At 36.1% G+C, this 17,469-nt stretch overlaps 1 protein-coding gene across 2 annotated transcripts in view; it reads right to left on the minus strand.

Moving 5' to 3' along the window:
- TNKS2 (tankyrase 2) overlaps positions 1 to 17,469 on the minus strand; it is a 63,556-nt gene that overhangs the window by 10,463 nt on the left and 35,624 nt on the right. For both annotated transcript variants that reach the window (XM_082854953.1, XM_082854952.1), the window contains exons 14-23: positions 16,006 to 16,151; positions 14,826 to 14,991; positions 13,848 to 14,067; positions 10,778 to 10,887; positions 9,899 to 10,087; positions 7,770 to 8,022; positions 6,680 to 6,762; positions 5,484 to 5,604; positions 2,402 to 2,499; positions 1,475 to 1,549 (exon numbers count right to left, since the gene is read on the minus strand). In XM_082854953.1, the coding sequence (XP_082711079.1) occupies positions 1,475 to 1,549; positions 2,402 to 2,499; positions 5,484 to 5,604; positions 6,680 to 6,762; positions 7,770 to 8,022; positions 9,899 to 10,087; positions 10,778 to 10,887; positions 13,848 to 14,067; positions 14,826 to 14,991; positions 16,006 to 16,151 (1,461 nt within the window). The remainder of the gene's footprint in view (positions 1 to 1,474; positions 1,550 to 2,401; positions 2,500 to 5,483; positions 5,605 to 6,679; positions 6,763 to 7,769; positions 8,023 to 9,898; positions 10,088 to 10,777; positions 10,888 to 13,847; positions 14,068 to 14,825; positions 14,992 to 16,005; positions 16,152 to 17,469) is intronic.

The raw sequence follows: 17,469 nt of genomic DNA on the forward strand, positions 1-17,469 counted from the left end.
TTTGTCTGGAGAAGAGTTAAAGATGGATACTGGTTTCATTAGGAGTACTGTCAAAATTTACAATCCTAGTGCTGTTTCTTAGCTGTATTTAAGGGTGCTACAGCCCCCTGCTGGTCCTAGAACACATCTGGGAGCTGGTGGTTTTAGTCTTGGTTCAAATTAACTCAAAATACCATCACAGACATAATCAAGGCACACAACTGGCATAAACAGAGCTCATTAATGTTTAAAAATAAAAGGGAACAAAGTTTTATCAATGAAAAAACTTTTATTAGATATTACATTAAAATACCTTTATAGAGGAAGAAAACAGCATACCTCCCAAATTCAGTAACTTTGGAAATCAAACACATATTCTCTTCCCTGCCTGCACCCTTAACAAACCTCTACACATTCTGTTACTGCTTGCACACAAAAGGGACTTGACTGAAATTTGCCTGTAGTAGGAGTAATTATTTGTCTTATTAAAAATTACTATATATATATCCATGAATAGAAATCTCAAGATGTCACTCAGGTCATACTATGATATGAACTAATAAAATACAGCTCCCAGAAGAATAACCGTTTCACCTGAATAATGTGTTCTTGTTTTATATCATCTTATTTCTAAATAGTATGAACAGAGCAATCTCAATGAATAATTTTAGTATTCACTAATTCTAAAATATGACATCTATTAGTATACTCATAATAGTATATTATTGTGAAACAGTACTACAACACAGCTGAAAGATTTGATACTGTTCACCTTTGAGTTTAAAATTTAGGTATTAGAAAGATACTTGCCACATTTTAATTATAACTCTAACTCTTATAATGATTAAGAATATACCAATGTAGTTAATAGAAAACCACTATGCATCTCAAGTAGAGTATGCAGTTTGGTTGCTATATAGCTTCAACAACAACAATACAAACTAGCAAAGCTGAAAAAGGTCCTGAGAAGAATAACTGATATCAATAACAGTCAGGACTCTCTTTAAAACATTTTTTTAAAGACTATTTTTGGAAATATGGAAGGTATACAAGGAGTACTAATAAAATTACCAAAAATTGGTGTATGTGGGGACTCACAGAAACCTGGAGTAGTCACAGTTAGGACAAACAAACCATGGTGCAATTATAAAGATGGGAGTCCTTCCATGAGTCACAAAAAAATTCAACTTTGTTACAACAGAGTACCTTAATAGTAGTTTACATATTTAAAGTCCTAAACCTGCAGGATTTACCTTTACCCCAAGATAAAGCATAATCCCTAAACTTAAATATGTTCAACAGAGGCTGAACTAGTGTTTAGTACAGAGATTTGGGGATCTTAACCTTCCAAGGACATATTCTTTCCCAAAATATCCCCATATGCCCTGTGAAAGACTTATTGGGCTGGACAGATTACATTCTTGTGAAAGTTAATCATGGCTTCAGGCTTTGAAAACTATGGTCTCAGCAAACTTTATTTCTACTAACTTATTACCTTGAGAATATTGTATCTGTTGAAGATTCCACCTGCATGACCTCCATCTCTGTGCTCTCGGACTGTACTCTGCATCTGATGGAAAAATATTCCAAATATACGTGCATTAGCTTTTGTGTTTTTTTTTTGATTTAGGGAACATGGTTCTTGACTCATATGATTCTATTTTTGAGAATACAAAATGGGTTTTTAACATTTCTGTTGTTTAAGGAATGAATTCTATAAGTTCACACGTACTATTTTTGAGGGATAGCAGATAGGTAATACAATCAATCTAAAAATACATATAGGTGAAAATTATACAATGCAAACTACAGGAAGAAAAAGAAACAAGCAGATGCATAGGTGAGCTAAACATACAAAGCCAACCACTTCACATACCAAAAAAAACCCCAATGATTTATTTGTTCCCATTTGTTTTGCTCTAATAAAGCACAATTTGTATTTCATTGAGAGTTGGAGTTTCCTGAGCTTTAGAACTAAGTCTCACTCAACTTTGTATCTCTGTGCTCAGCTCACACATTTAGGGTATGATGTTCTTCAAAGTGCAAGGCAGTATTCTAAGATTTTGGTGGATCCAAGAGTTTTATGAAGAAAGCTAGAAAAAAATTTCCTAGATAAGTAGCATTCACATGTTCTGGGTCTTGTCTAAGATACTGGGCTTTGCAATTGCCTTCATGAAGGAACAAAGTATTAGCAACCTCTTCTTCAACAGAATTCTGTGTATTAATTGTAGTGCTAAACCAAGTTATTAGAATTAAGGTTTACTGAGATAGTGTACTTTAAATGCTGATTTCAGAAGTTTTCCAGGTGGTAAAGAGTTAGGGACATTAAAAAACCCTGCTACATACATGTTCAAGTAGATCTGGAAACTTCTGGGAAATTTAGCCTACTGAACCAACATTTATTTAAGGTATATGAACATACCTCTTCCTCCACAGACTGAAACTCTTTATCATCAGGAGACAGATCTATGAGAATTGTTCCACTTCCAGAGGTGTTCAGAGTTAAGTATGGGTTAAGACCTATCAAATGAAATTTAAAGGTAAAAAAATATTTGCCAAAAAACCCCCCAATAAACATCAACCCAAAACAACCACCTAATTTATCTGATGCTTACTACCGATTTTAAAAAACTTTTTATTTTAGGATAATTTAGATTTACAGGAAGGCTGAGAGCACTCAGAGTTCCTGTGTGCTCTCACTCCACTTCCTAATATTACCATCAGGAACATTAATGTTTCCTTAATGTTACCATTTTACACAATCATAGTACACCTGTCAAAAATTAAGTTCAGATTTTATTCGGATTTCACCAGTTTTCCCCACTAATGTCCTTTTACTTTACCAGGATCCAAACCAGAATATCACACTGCATTTAGATGACTGTTTTTTTTAATCTTACAAGTCATAAGGGTTTTGTGAGAATAGTTCACAAAATCTTTCTATTCTTTATTTCCTGTTTGTCACATGTTTTCTTCTTCAAATTATTTCCTTTATTAACTAGGCAGCCCTTTCAGCATTTGGTCCCTTTATTTTTTGTAAAATTGAGGAAGAAACTTGCATGGCCTTAGGTAATTTTAAATCATCCAAGAATGAGAAGTCATAAAGTCTACTAACGATGGAATGCTTATTCTAACCCATGATAGATTCTTTAATTCAGCAATGAATTTGTCATATTTTCTGAATGTCAACAGTCAAGATAATCATATATATTTTTGTATCTTTACTCTCACAAAAGCTTTTTAAATGGAATCTTAAAACAGAATTTTCTAATTTCTTTGTTACAACTATAACACAACTCTCCTTTAATCTCTACAAGATCTCCAGAGCTCCACTGTTTTCTGAGTTAGGGCTCAGATGCTTTACTGCTGGGTTAATGCATGACGGTTTGCCTCTGGAGACTAAGAGCACTGTTCTGGTCTGAGTAACAGTACTACCACCAACATGCCAAACTCTAATAAAGATGTATAGATATGGCTGAATTACAATGTCTACAGGAAGTATGGAGACTATACAGAGAAGGTATTTTATAGAAAAAATACTTAATAAAGTCTGTGACAAACACTTGACTAAGCCATCTTCTAATGGCCTCAAGAAGACATTTATCAGTGCTGAAAGATGAGAACAAGTAATCTATTTTTTAAAAAAATAAATTTATTTATTTATTTATTTTTGGCTGCATTGGGTCTTTGTTGCTGCGCGTAGGCTTTTGCTAGTTGCAGCGGGCGGGGGTTGCTCTTTGTTGCGGTGCGTGGGCTTCTCACTGTGGTGGCTTCTCTTGTTGTGGAGCATGGACTCTAGACGCGTGGGCTTCAGCAGTTGCTGCGCACGGGCTCAGTAGCTGTGGGTCACGGGCTCTAGAGTACAGGCTCAGCAGTTGTGGTGCAAGGGTTTAGCTGCTCTGCGGCATGTGGGATCTTCCCGGACCAGGGCTCGAACCTGTGTCCCCTGCATTGGCAGGCGGATTATTAACCACTGCACCACCAGGTAAGTCCCAGAAAAAGTAATCTACTGACTTGATGCACTGAATGCTGGCTAAGGCTGTTAAGTCAGCGAGATGAGAGAGTGTCAGAAGCTTGCCACTGGTTCCATTTTGCAAATTGGGTATAATATAGGTATAGAATCTTGGCTTCAAATGAAAATGAGGAAGGTGGTAACTTTATGTAGGAAAGTGACCCTGATGTGCTAGATCAGACAGAGTCATTCTGTGTCATGATGTTTCTCCTCCATGTAGGAATGAATGTTCCTACTAAATTGTAGCTGGATGTTATCAGAATGACCAGAGGCAGCACGGAGGTACGTACCTGACACTTGAAGGCGGTGTACCTGTTTCCATCGTTTCCTGAGCCTTTCAACAGTCTTAACTGCTATCCTACCAGATCCAGTGTTTTCTAGTAGAGTCATGATGCCAGTCCACAACTGAGGGTTCTAGCTCCTCTTCATACTAACATTCTAGGGAGCCACGAATCTTCCCTCTTCTTTATCTCATAAAATTTTGTCTTCTATACTAGAAATATCCAAGACTATCTCGCATTTTAAATGTTCTGCCCCAGTTCCTATCAGGCAAGTAAAGTGCATCTACCTTTAATCAATTCTATTCCAGAATTCCAGTCTAAAACATTCTTTAGCTTGAATCACCTGATTTTCAAAGCTCTCTTTTTTCTTCTTCAAGAGATGGACCTATCCTGGCTAGCATACATCCTTCCCTAAAAATGCTCTCAGTTTTGCTAATGGGGGTTTGTCTTTAACCACAGTTGTACAGCCAGGTCTTCAATTACAGGATGTTTCTGACCCTGGGGTACATCACTCCCTCAGTTTAACAATGAACTTAAAATGTGGTTCTGACACCTAAAATAATTCATCTTTTATACTCAAGACCTGATATACAGGAAGTGTGAATATCTACTGAACAAATGCAATTTGCATTTTCCTAACATATCAACATTCAAGAGAAATAAAATATTTTTCAACTTTGTTTTGCTAAGTTTCTTTAGTTGCAACATTACTATTCCCCAATATATTTTTTTTTGTTTTTCTTTTGTTCCCCAATATTTTTACTGCAAGTGTTTAGAATTTAACTACAACAAAAGAGATTCACAACATTATTTTATGGGCAGGCCTGAACACCTAGTCATTACCTATTATATTACCATAAGATATTAGATATCCAAGTTTCAGATCTTTTAGAACCATACAATTTTTGAGCTACAATAACTTCAGAAATAAGTGAATGGAAATAACGGAAAAAACTTCAGAGATAAAGCAACACCCACATTTCTCAATGGCCCAGACACTTCACTTAGGTTCACAGAGTTAAAGGTAGCAGCTCAGGAAGCTTAACAGTGGCAGATTTAAGATTCGATCCCAGGTTTCTGGAATCCTACTCAGTACGCTTCTTATTAAGTGGACTCTCTGTTACAGATTTTAAAATTATCATTTACTAAGTTGAGGGCTGCCTTTGTGCAAGCTGTTAAACTGATGATAGCAATGACTTAAAATGAAATACCTTGTTGCCCAGAGATAAGTCTCTCAACTCCTTTAATTAGTTTGTGTCTATGTCCATAAGCATTGATTCCAATCTCCTTCAGCTCCTTGTGCCCCATCTCAACTAATACATCCAAAGTGATCTTACAAAAGAGAATGAAACTGTTTAGAAGACTTGTTTGGAAGACATTCATATATTGGTGTTCTCACAATGTATTAGATTTATCCATTTATTTCAAATTACTCTAAACAGATTAGAAATGAAAGCACACCAGCTGTTAAACTGAAACTGAAAAGATGCAGATAATTAAACAGAAAGTTGAGTCATGAACTACCAAAAATATCATTATTTTCATTTAATATAAGAACCTGAGCAGAACTAAACTGTAAAACAAAAATGCATTTTCAAATTAGCCACATTTAGGCACACTATTTTACCATCACTCTGCATCCAACCTATTTACACAATGTCTTAATGTAATGTTCCTACAGACTCTGGACTATGCTAACTGATAACTTGAGCATCATTGTTCAAACTAAGCCTTTTACCTCAAATATATTATTCCCATTTTGTGAAACTGAAGACATTCTTTAAAATCCTGTATTTTTTTTACAAATCTTCCATGAAGCTTTCCCTGAACAGTCCAGCTTGTAGTAACCCTTTTTTTCTTATAATTTCTATGCCAAAAACTTGACTCTTTATATGTTCTTGGTATAGCTCCCTAACTAGATCGAAAGTTCCTTAGAGGTGCAAGTCTATAATTATATTTTCTGGACTCAAAAAATCAGTGAATGTATTCTGACAGAACACTTTAAATTAGGACTGTTCTAGAAACGCCCAGATATATAGTTTGTGTGTCTATGTGTCTCCCCATAGTGGCTAGCAAAGTGTCAGGCTTAGAGTGGGTAGTGACTGACACAACAGAATTGAACAAACTGAGCTCAAGGATAACTTACTTTTAAGAAATGAATACGCTAAACTTACTCAAGAAAGCTATTTTACTGCTACTACATAAGAAACAATTTTTATGTGCTAATAAACTAAATGGATATTCCAAGAACAAGCCAAATTAGAAGACTGACTGATTTCCAGTCTCTTAAAAAAACATCCTTTTCACCCCTCAACAGGCTGAATGGTTCAGGGCATTTCAAGTATGTTCTATTTTTCCCTTAGGTTCCCCCAAACACCAAACCAAGCAAAACAACTCATGTACTTACCTGTTCTCTCTCAAATATATCCATTAGGTGTTCAAGTCCAAGATTCCTTACAAACTGAGTTATGCTAAAATCTACTCCTGGAACTAGAAAATAAAAAAAATCACAGTACACAAAATTTCATATCAGAATAACGTGTATCAACATTATAACAGCAAAGTTTTGTGACATTATTACATGCATGAAGAATGTAAAGATGAAGCAAAATATTAACAGCTGTTTGGGATATAATATTAAACTTAACATCAAAAATTGCAAGGAGAAAGCTATAAAATTTCAACATTATTAGAAGAGAAGAGTTAACCAATGGGGAACTCTCATGTTACAAAGATATCTTTTATCTTTTCTTTTTAAGAAATTTTATTTTTAATTGTATCTTTCAAATATGTTTCCATACAGCTTAAACTAATAAAATGTTATATGTCAATTATATCTCAATTAAAAAAGCAAAGCCTCCCTATCTTTGAAGAGGTAATAAGCTATTTTACAAAAAAAGTTTACGAAAATAAGTTCCAGTGTTGCATAGGGTGAGATCAATTTTGACAGGTAAAAGGTAAAGAGACTGTAGGTATGTGTCTTTTTTTCTTTTCTTTTTTTTTTTGGCTGTGCCACATGGCTTGTGGGATCTTAGTTACCCAACCAGGGACTGAACCTAGGCCCACAGCAGTGAGAGCGCTGAGTCCTACCCACTGGACCGCCAGGGAATTCCATTTCTTTTCTTTTTAAAAAATGATATTCAAAATTAGGTATTTTGATGTGGGGTTAAAAGTATTTCATAATTCTGTAATAGTACACTGGAAGAGATAAATAAAGGCATAAGTACTCAACCAAAAGGACTTCTATACCTTTCAAAAAGTATGTTTACATCTAAAGAGTAGGTTAGCAGCAGAACACTCATCAAGTCTCATCGCAGAGGGAGAAAGTTTCATTAGGAATTCTAATACTAATGTAAAGAAAACAATAAAAGGCTAAAACTTTTAGGCTATGTTAATCTGATACTAACAGTTGTATCTAAGGTTAAAAAAATGGCTTTTTAGTAATCCAAATGACAATATGTGGCTACAATACCAGTTATTTTGGCTGAATGTCTCACCTTCCTTTTTCTCCAAACTGGAAGCACCCTCTGTTCCACTTGAACTAACTACTGAAGACAGTTCAGAAAAACTGCCGGATAAGTTGTCAAGACTGCTGGCTGCAGAAAGGCTTGATGGGCTGGATGGACCTGAAGACAGAGCATCTGCAGTGGCTCCTGGGCTTCTCACGCCATTGAGCACTTGAGATTTATAACATGAAGGCAGAGCAGAAGGGGGCATGGCTGCTGTCAGGAGAGCACTGACATCATCTGCCTAGGGTATATGTCAGAGAGATGAAATCTGCAATAAGCAAGTTTTAAAATTCTATACTATACCCAACAGAACGCATTAAAAAATATGAAAAAAACCCAGCAGATTTGCACTAGAATTGCTTATTATATAAAAATTATTTTACAAAGTGAACCAAATAAGTAATATTCAGCTAAATAAGTGATATTCAGCTATTGAACATAAAACATTAATACAGAACACATCTTCTGAGACATACAAAATAAAACTGTTAAATGTGGCAAAGCAAGAAAAAAATCCTAAGATACCATGATTGAAAAGCACTGAATTTTAGAAATATAAAATTTAAAAAGATTTAAAATCTTTTAAAGGCATTCTGAAGACGTAATTCAATCTACATAGAACTTTAGCAAACAGAATGAGGTGTGTTTTTTTTTTTTTAAATATCCAGTAATATATTTGTTCCTCAAAACTGAACATTTGGAAGGGTAGGAAAAAAGATAATCATTTTAATCAAATCTGCTAGAATGGAAAAAAAAATCCCAACTTTACTGGTATATTAATTTGTTTAATAAGTAACAAATAACTATTCTTTAACAATGCTCAATTAAGACACTAAGTAATTAACATTCAGCAAGAAGTAAACAGTACCTGTTTTCATGGCTTTTCATTTATACTGCCTTTTCAATCCTCACCCTTTTCTTCCCCTGAATCTGAGGACTCCCATGACACTCATAGTTGGTATCTAACACTTAAAAGTAACATTAGCACAATTTTTGGGGTGCTTTTTATGTACTTGATACCACGCCGAGGACTTTAAATATATCACCTCATTTAATTCTCATATTAACCAGATATATTTTACCTGCATTTGGAGATTAGGTAACTGAGGCTTTGAGGTTAGGCAACTTGCAACACTGTACAACTGTAAATGGTAGAGCTGGAATTCTAAGGCAGGTCTGTTTGACTCTAAAACCCATGCATGTTTAGTGCACCCTGTTTCAATGTCACTTAATTATATCTCGTGGACTAACATGTGCAGACTGAATTAGAAAAGGTCACTTCTAAGGTAGTTTGGAACTGGAAGGATATTTCTCTTAAGAAATAATGTTGCAAATATGGTTGGGTTGTCAGCCTGCTGAGAAAATTCAATTCAACCCCCAATGCAGCTGAACTAAATCAGCTTCTCAATGTAACTTGCAACAGTGGAATCTCAGTAGAAAGCAGTGCGCAGAAGAGACTCCCCTTCCTCTCCACCTCAAGAAGAATTTCTTCCCCGTTTCCCTCCACTGCTCTGGGTCAATGTCTTCAGTGGCAGAGGCAAGAGAAGCACTTGCATCACAGTGGCCAAAGCAGAGGTTGGAGGCCACAATGGAGACACCTACAGGAGTTTCCTTGGGAGAGGAAAGAAAAAAAGACTTCCCATGGAGAACTGGAGGAACAAACTTGTTTCATGAACAGTTTTGGTGGGGTAAGCAATAAAATCTTTGCGATGAGGCAGTGCTGGGAGGGAAGAAAATCTCTATAAAGGCAGGCTTTGCGGCTGCACCCTGAAGGCGATGTTCCCAGCTGGGGAAGTTCATAAAGACCCATGGGCCTGTAGCATCTTGTGCCCTATGCACTGTAACAGCATCCACTGAGGGCCTTGCCTGCTTGTTTCCTAACTAATGTAAGCAGCTATACCTTATACTTCTTTTTCCCATTTCTAAAAGTACTCAGCTTACAGTAACTGATAATTCTATTATTTACTCATTATGTTTTAATACCAAAGAGGTCTAAAATTTAAATTGGGCTAAAAGCCAGATTTTGCCACATTCACCATAAAGACATTTTATATATACCAAGTGAATTTTAAAAAGTCAGGAAAGCACTGAGATTTTTCAAAGAGCCCATCACTTACTGAAACTAAATCTAAAGGTGTTTGTCCTTCCTGATTTTTAAGAGTTGGATCAGCTCCATGGGCCAACAATAAAGCACAAAGCTGTGTTCGTCCCTTTTGGGCTGCTTCGTGCAAAGGTGTGAAAGCCCATTTGTCCGTAGCATTGACACACGCATTATACTTTATTAGTAAAGCTGCTACATCTACATGCTGTAAAAGAAAATACTCCTGTTATAGTCGGAAATATTATTTTATTGTACTTTAGTTCTTAAAAAGAAACCAGCTATATACCTATTTTTCCAGTTTCAAACTTACTCTAGAATGAAAAACTGTGTTTTCCCCCATCATCATAATTTATGGGTAGCTGATTAAAAATTACAGTAGTAGACATTTACCTAACTTGAGAAAATATCTAGAAAATCATTAAGAATTCTACACAGGAACTAAATTAATAGGACTTTAACAGTTTCTAATTTATTTAAGTGTTATAACTGCTAAACATCAATTTATAAACCAGCAGCTTTCCTTAATTAATCAACTGAAGATGGTCAATACTGATTGTTAACATTCAAGGCTATTATAAGTCGGGAACAACGCATCTCATCTCTACAGATTCGTATGAATCCCAATGAAGTTTCTGGGCACCAACAAATAAACAAAATCACCAACATCTCACTGAAAATAAGATGCATGTGCTAAGGAAGGCAATACAACAGAAGACAAAACGTGCTGCACGTCACATGGCAAGCTACAGCAGATTCGGAATTGAAACCTGGAAGTTATTTAACCTCTTTAGTTCTCATATTTACTTCTCTGTAAAATGAATTCCTTTTGAATTGTAATACTGATTTTCACTTTAAAAATTTCAGACATTTTTAAAGGTAACATGAAAGAACTTACCCCATAAGATGCTGCATTGTGTAAAGGAATAAGTCCTCCTTTGTCTTGAGCATTCACATCAGCTCCATGTTGTAGCAGATACTCTGCAACTTCTAAGTTATTATAACCAGCTAATTTAGAAAAAAAGTAAAATTACTTGTTAATATAAAAAATAGCTACATATATGTATATATACAAAGGATAGGATTTTTAAAATAAGAGATTTTTATAGAAATCTGAAATTCTCCAATGGAGTCTATTAAAGATTTATCTTATGAAAAAAAAACTGCCCACCGGCCTCAAGTTGGAAGCTTTCAGTAATGATACCCATTTGTTTTGGAGACTCTAAAGTTCTATTGACTGTTATACTTAAATCTTTCCTTTTAAAACCTTCTTACCAAAGTCCCTGCCTTCATAGTTGTTGTATACACAACTTCCTGAACTCAGGTACATGGTCTCAAGGCTGCAAGCAAAAGACATCCAATCATATAAAAGCCAAGTTAGGAACACAAGTGGCTAGCAGAGCAGAAGACAACACACCAGTGTGGGTCTCAGGGCCCCATTTCCCCATAAGGCCACAAGGACATGCTTTTTGCTAGAGAGAACGTAAGGGTGCATATCTCTACAAGCAGCAGAATCCATTGCTGCTAAAGCCATGAAGTAATAAAACTTAGTATTTTATAAATGTACCATAACCTCCCAGCTGTCATTTTGGGAACTGTCAGCTATCTTAGTAAACGCATGCTCACGGTAAAGTATGTATATTTTATTTGACACATAATCAATAGTTTGAAAGCAAATCTGGAACTTAATTTTGTCAGCATAAAATCAGGTATCACTTGAAACTTTAAAATAGTTCAAAGTATTTAACTCATTCATTTTTACTGTAGTTTTCAGCCTTTTGCTGAAAGAGCTAAAGCAAAACAAACAAAAAAAATTTAGTAAGATCAAGTGAAGAGAAACGAAACTACAAAACTACCATAAGCTAAATACTACACCAAATCCAAAAGTCCTTCCAGATCTCAAGGTATAATACCGCCTAAGTAAGAAACATTTTGTGTATACAATGTATTTGCCACTTACAAAGAACACAGACTTAAATAGTAATATTAAATGTTCTAGGTAAGCTACCATAAAGATACAAAGCTGATATACGCAATTATGCACAGCACAGCATAATTCAAATCAGAGGTCAGGCCACATTTTGTCTTCCACGGACTAGAAACTCCTGATTGCCAGTGGAAGAAGAAAAGCTTTACCTCGCTTTGTTAGCATTTGTGGCTTATCACTTTTAGTGCACTTTTAATGCTCTAAAAGACACATAGATGGAGTAATTCTTTTCCTTTGCCAGTGGGGTTCCAACTTACATGGGGTCATAATTTAAAGGTAAAAACCACATACACTAAAATTATCTCTTAAGGGACTTCCCTGGCAGTACAGTGGTTGCAAGGGGCCCGGGTTCAACACACCTGGTTGGGGAACTAAGATCCTACATGCTGCACAAGGCGTGGCCAAAAAACACAACAAAAAACCCCCCCAAAACAACAAAAACCTAGGAACATAGTTGCTCACACTGTGAGACTGAAAGGAACTGAGAGAAGAGTAAACTTACACCTCCTACATTACACAAAGTGGCAGAAACACCTACATTCTTTTTCTCTTTTCAAACCACGTGTATTTAGATAAAACTTGTATGAGTCAAATGTGCCTATGATGCAACTCCACTAAAGTATTAGTTGTAGCTCAGTGATTTTAATGGCCCATTCCCTAGCATCTTTTTTTTTTAAAGGAATATGCATTTGTAACTACTGTTTTTATTTATTTTTTATTTTTATATTTATTTTTGCGGTACACGGGCCTCTCACTGTTGTGGCCTCTCCCGTTGTGAAGCACAGGCTCCGGATGCGCAGGCTCAGCGGCCATGGCTCACAGACCCAGCTGCTCCGCGGCATGTGGGATATTCCCTGACCAGGGCACGAACCTGTGTCCCCTGCATCGGCAGGCGGACTCTCAACCACTGCGCCACCAGGGAAGCCCTATTGTTTCTATTTAAAAATTTTTTTTTGGCCAAGTGGCATGCAGGGTCTTACTTTCCTGACCAGGGATTGAACCCGTGCCTCCTGCAGTGGAAGCATGGAGTCTTAACCACTGGACCGCCAGGGAAGTGCCCCTAGCATCTTCAATGCAGCTCAAAAAGCTGTGCTGAAATCACAATGCTGCATTACATGCAGTGAAGACAAAGATACACAGCGCCAATTTTATGAGTGAAAACTTCGAACAAATGTTTTGTACTCAACTGTATTCCCCAAATATCCTGTGTTGAAGCCCTAACCACTAGTACTGTAGAATGTGACTGTATTTGGAGATAAGGCCTTTTAAGAGATAATTAAGTTAAAACAAGGCCGTTAGGGTCAACCCTAATTTAATGCGACTGTTGTCCTTTTAAGAGGAGGAGATTAGGACATAGAGACACCAGTGATGCACATACACAGAGAAAAGGCCATGTGAAGCCCCAGAGAGAAGGTGGCCATCTGCAAGCCAAGGAGCGAGGCCTCAGAAGAAACCAATCCTTGCCAACATTTCCAGAACTGAGAAAAAACATTTCTGTTGTTTAAGCCACCTAGTCTGTGGTAATTTGTTAAGGCAGGCCTTACAAACTAATGACAAGTAACAAGAAGTTTATGTAACTTCTGGAAGTCTTTAAAGATTTTTTCCTGCTTATGCTTAACAGCTATCATCAGAAGAATGGAAAGATTTAGCGTTCCATGAGGACGGCCAGCTCAGCAGGCCTACTTTTAAAGTTTCTGTAGCCAAAACACACTCACCAAAGATGATTCAAACAATATGATGACCTGGAATAAAGGTTCCAAAGCACATGGTGACTGGCAGAGCCTCTTTCGATTGTTCTTAATGAATGTAACATGCTAGCGCTAAAGTGAACATGGCCCTGTACAAATACACTAGAGTATAATTGCTGTATTAGAAGATACTTGATTTGAATCTTTCAAATTTACTTACAGGAAATATTTTACTCAGGTAAAACCAATCTTAGATGTCACCAGCCTCAATCTGTGACACTTCATTCACTTACCTGCTAAATGTAAAGGGGTCGAATGTCGGCCTTGGGTATCACGGCAATTCACATTATCTGGTGAAGACAACTTCTTTACTCTGGCTAAACAACCCTTCTTGGCAGCATCCAACAAAGCTGCATCTCCCCTAAGTAGATCTTGAATATCTGTATCTCCATCTTTAACAAGATCCAAGGGAGTATTTCCATCTCTATTTTTCTTTGTAGGGTCTGCACCATGCTGGGCATGTGAAAAACAGAAAAGGAGGAATTACCTTAAGTTTGCCCTTGGTCAATGAGAAAATATTCAATGTAACGATACCAAAGAAAACTTTTTTTTTTAAACATCTTTATTGGAGTATAATTGCTTTACAATGGTGTGTTAGTTTCTGCTTTATAACAAAGTAAATCAGCTGTACATATATCCCCATATCTCCTCCCTCTTGCATCTCCCTCCCACCCTCCCTATCCCACCCCTCTAGGTGGTCACAAAGCACTGAGCTAAAGAAAACTATTTTATACAGAGACTATACCTTAAAGGTTAACATGACTGTTAATAATGCTTAATTTAATAAATAAAAAATTACAATAAAAAATACAGAGGCACTTAAATATTACTGGACTTTAACAATGCAATAATATAGTCAAAATTTTAAACTACATTCAAAACAAGGTAGTATTTCACTAAAAATTACCTTTCACATATGCTATTTTTAGTTTTCACAAACATATTTCAATGTTTGTATAAATTTAACTATACTCTTGTTTTTACTGTAAAATATCTACACTGGTACCAGTATAGATAAACAAGTACTATCAATTTCATTAGTACTAGATAAACCTGGCTTATACTGTTCATGACATTTATTCTGAAATCTAGGCACAGAATTAGATTTTTGCTTCATACCCCCTAACTAGTTTAAGTTTACATTAGAATTATTAGAAATATCATAAACATATTCTACATAATATACCCTGTCCATAAGTACTTAAATATACCTGGAGCAGAAGTTTGCAAATTTCATATTTTCCTTTTGCTGCAGCTTCATGTAAAGGTGTAAATTTCCATAAGTCTGCTACATTAACTACTGCTCCATGCTTAACAAGAAGTTCTGCAACTTCATAATGTCCATAAGAACATGCATTGTGCAAAGGTACAAGGCCTCTGAAAAGTTAAATAAGCAACACAACACAAAGATATATTTAATTTAAATAATTACATACAGCTGATAAATTTCTTGACCTGCATAAGAAATTTTACTGATTTAAATTTATAGAACCTAAATTTATTGAAAGCAGAAATGGAATTACTTTGGGGCGGGGGGGTGGGCAGAGAGGACATTTTAAAAATATTTAAAATTGCAGAGAACACAACAAACATCTATTTTGCAACATCTAGAATTAAGAATATTCTATTCTATTCTATAGCCATGCAGCGCAGCTTATGGGATTTTAGTTCCCTGACCAGGGGTCAAACCTGGGGCCACGGCAGTGAGAGCACTGAGTCCTAACCACTCAACTGCCAGGGAATTCCCAAGAATTATATATATATACTTATTTTTCCTTGTCTTTTTTATTTTACATCTTTATTGGAGTATAATTGCTTCACAATGGTGTGTTAGTTTCTGCTTTATAACAAAGTGAATCAGTAATACATATATATATATCCCCATATCTCTTCCCTCTTGCGTCTCCTTCCCTCCCACCCTCCCTATCCCACCCTTCTAGGTGGTCACAAAGCACGGAGCTGATCTCCCTGTGCTATGCGGCTGCTTCCCACTAGCTATCAGTTTTACATTTGGTAGTGTACATATGTCCATGCCACTCTCTCACTTTGTCCCAAGAATTACATATTTTTAAAGAAAAATAATTTTAAGATAAACTGGAAGAATTCAAGTATCCTCAATGCAAACTGAAAAATTTACCACATTGAAAATCAGCATCACACTATTTTTGTAGTCTCCTTGGCCATTATAAAAGGCATTATGCAACTAAGTCTTTATATAAATGCTACTCATCATAAAATCTCAACTGAAATTAAGAAGTTTTATTTAAGCCAGTTAGGAAGCAGACTTCTCTGAAAATAAAAGAACTACCATCTATCATAAAAATGTTTTCAGATTTTCCTAAAAAGGTCAGATAAAGGAACAGAGAGGCCATGGCAATTGTTGGTACTTGCCCTTTATCTTTAGCGTGCACATCAGCTCCGTGTTGCAGCAGATATTCCACCACAGACACCCGATTATAGCCAGCTGCAAAATGGAGTGGCGTAGACTGACGCCCTTCAATGTCTCTGCAGTTGACACTCTGAACAGTACACAATTTCTATAGGACGCAACACAGTATACACATGATGTTACATATTCCGACTTCTTTTCATTCATTTAGTAGAAATTTCAAATGTCTGATTTATTTTCTTGTCTCATCTTATCAGTATTCTCATACACATGATGCTACATATTCTGACTTGTTTTCATTCATTTAGTAGAAATTTCAAATGTCTGATTTATTTTCTTGTTTCATCATATCAGTATTTTCAGAAACTCTTTGCTATTTATTCTTATTTCATCTTGTCATTTATTGAGAATCCCTCTGGTCCTCTTATCTAAAATCATCTACCTTTGCTAAAGCTAGTAGGTAAATTTTATTATTACCATTACTGCTATATACATAAAGGTAATGCAAGTACCTGAAAGCAATCATAGCTTTCATTTTGTGAAAAATGTATGTAGAGATACACTGGATCATAGAAGCATGATGGCATCACCTGGGAACTTGTTAAAAACTCAGATTCTCAGACTCCCACCTACTGAATCAGAATCTGCACTCTGACACGATCTCTAGGTGATCTGTAAGCACATTAACGTTTGAGAAGTACTGTTCTAGAACAGTAGTTCTTAAATTTTCATGTGCAGTGGGTGCAACCTCCATATTTCCTAATCCAGTATGTCTGAGATGGTGCCTGAGAAGTTGCATTTCTAACAAGCTCACAGGTGATGCTGATGCTGGCAGTTGAGGAATTACACTTAGAGAATTATACTGTACTATATGGAATGAATTAACTAATAGAATGATATTGGTTAGGTACCATCCTTGGGAGAATTAAAAAAAAGTCACTCAAAGAATTTTTTTGTGTTTTGTTGGTTCAGATGAGGACGTCTAGCTGAGAAAGGCTGTCAGAGTAACACTTAAAATACTCAACAGTATTTTGCATGAAAAGTATGAACATTTGGGGAAGGAAAGCAACATAGATAATAAATCATGGTGTTCAAAAAAAGTCAAGAGTATTTTAGTAAAGAATATTAGGAAAAACCCTTCCCTCCCCCCCTTTTTAAAACTACCCTACCCTAAAAGCAGGGATAACTTTAAGCCTAATAAACCAAAGGAGCCAGCTATCAGTGGATTTATCTCAACAGGTTTAGTAACAGGTCTGATAAAGCTCTTCAGTGCTTCCCAAACAAGATGTCCCAAGAAACACTGAGAAACAGTGTTTCATGGGTCTGAAGCCAGGCTCTAGGAATGAGTATTTTTAACACGTGTCAAGTGCTGCTAGGTTTGGTAGTTACCACTGGCCACTCTAACTTCCTAGCTTTCAAGTTTAATTTTGTCCACTCAGACAAGTTTTCTAATAGTAAGCTGTCCA

Source organism: Leucopleurus acutus, assembly GCF_964270905.1.
Source record: "Leucopleurus acutus genome assembly, chromosome: 14".
NCBI classification, from domain to species: domain Eukaryota; kingdom Metazoa; phylum Chordata; class Mammalia; order Artiodactyla; family Delphinidae; genus Leucopleurus; species Leucopleurus acutus.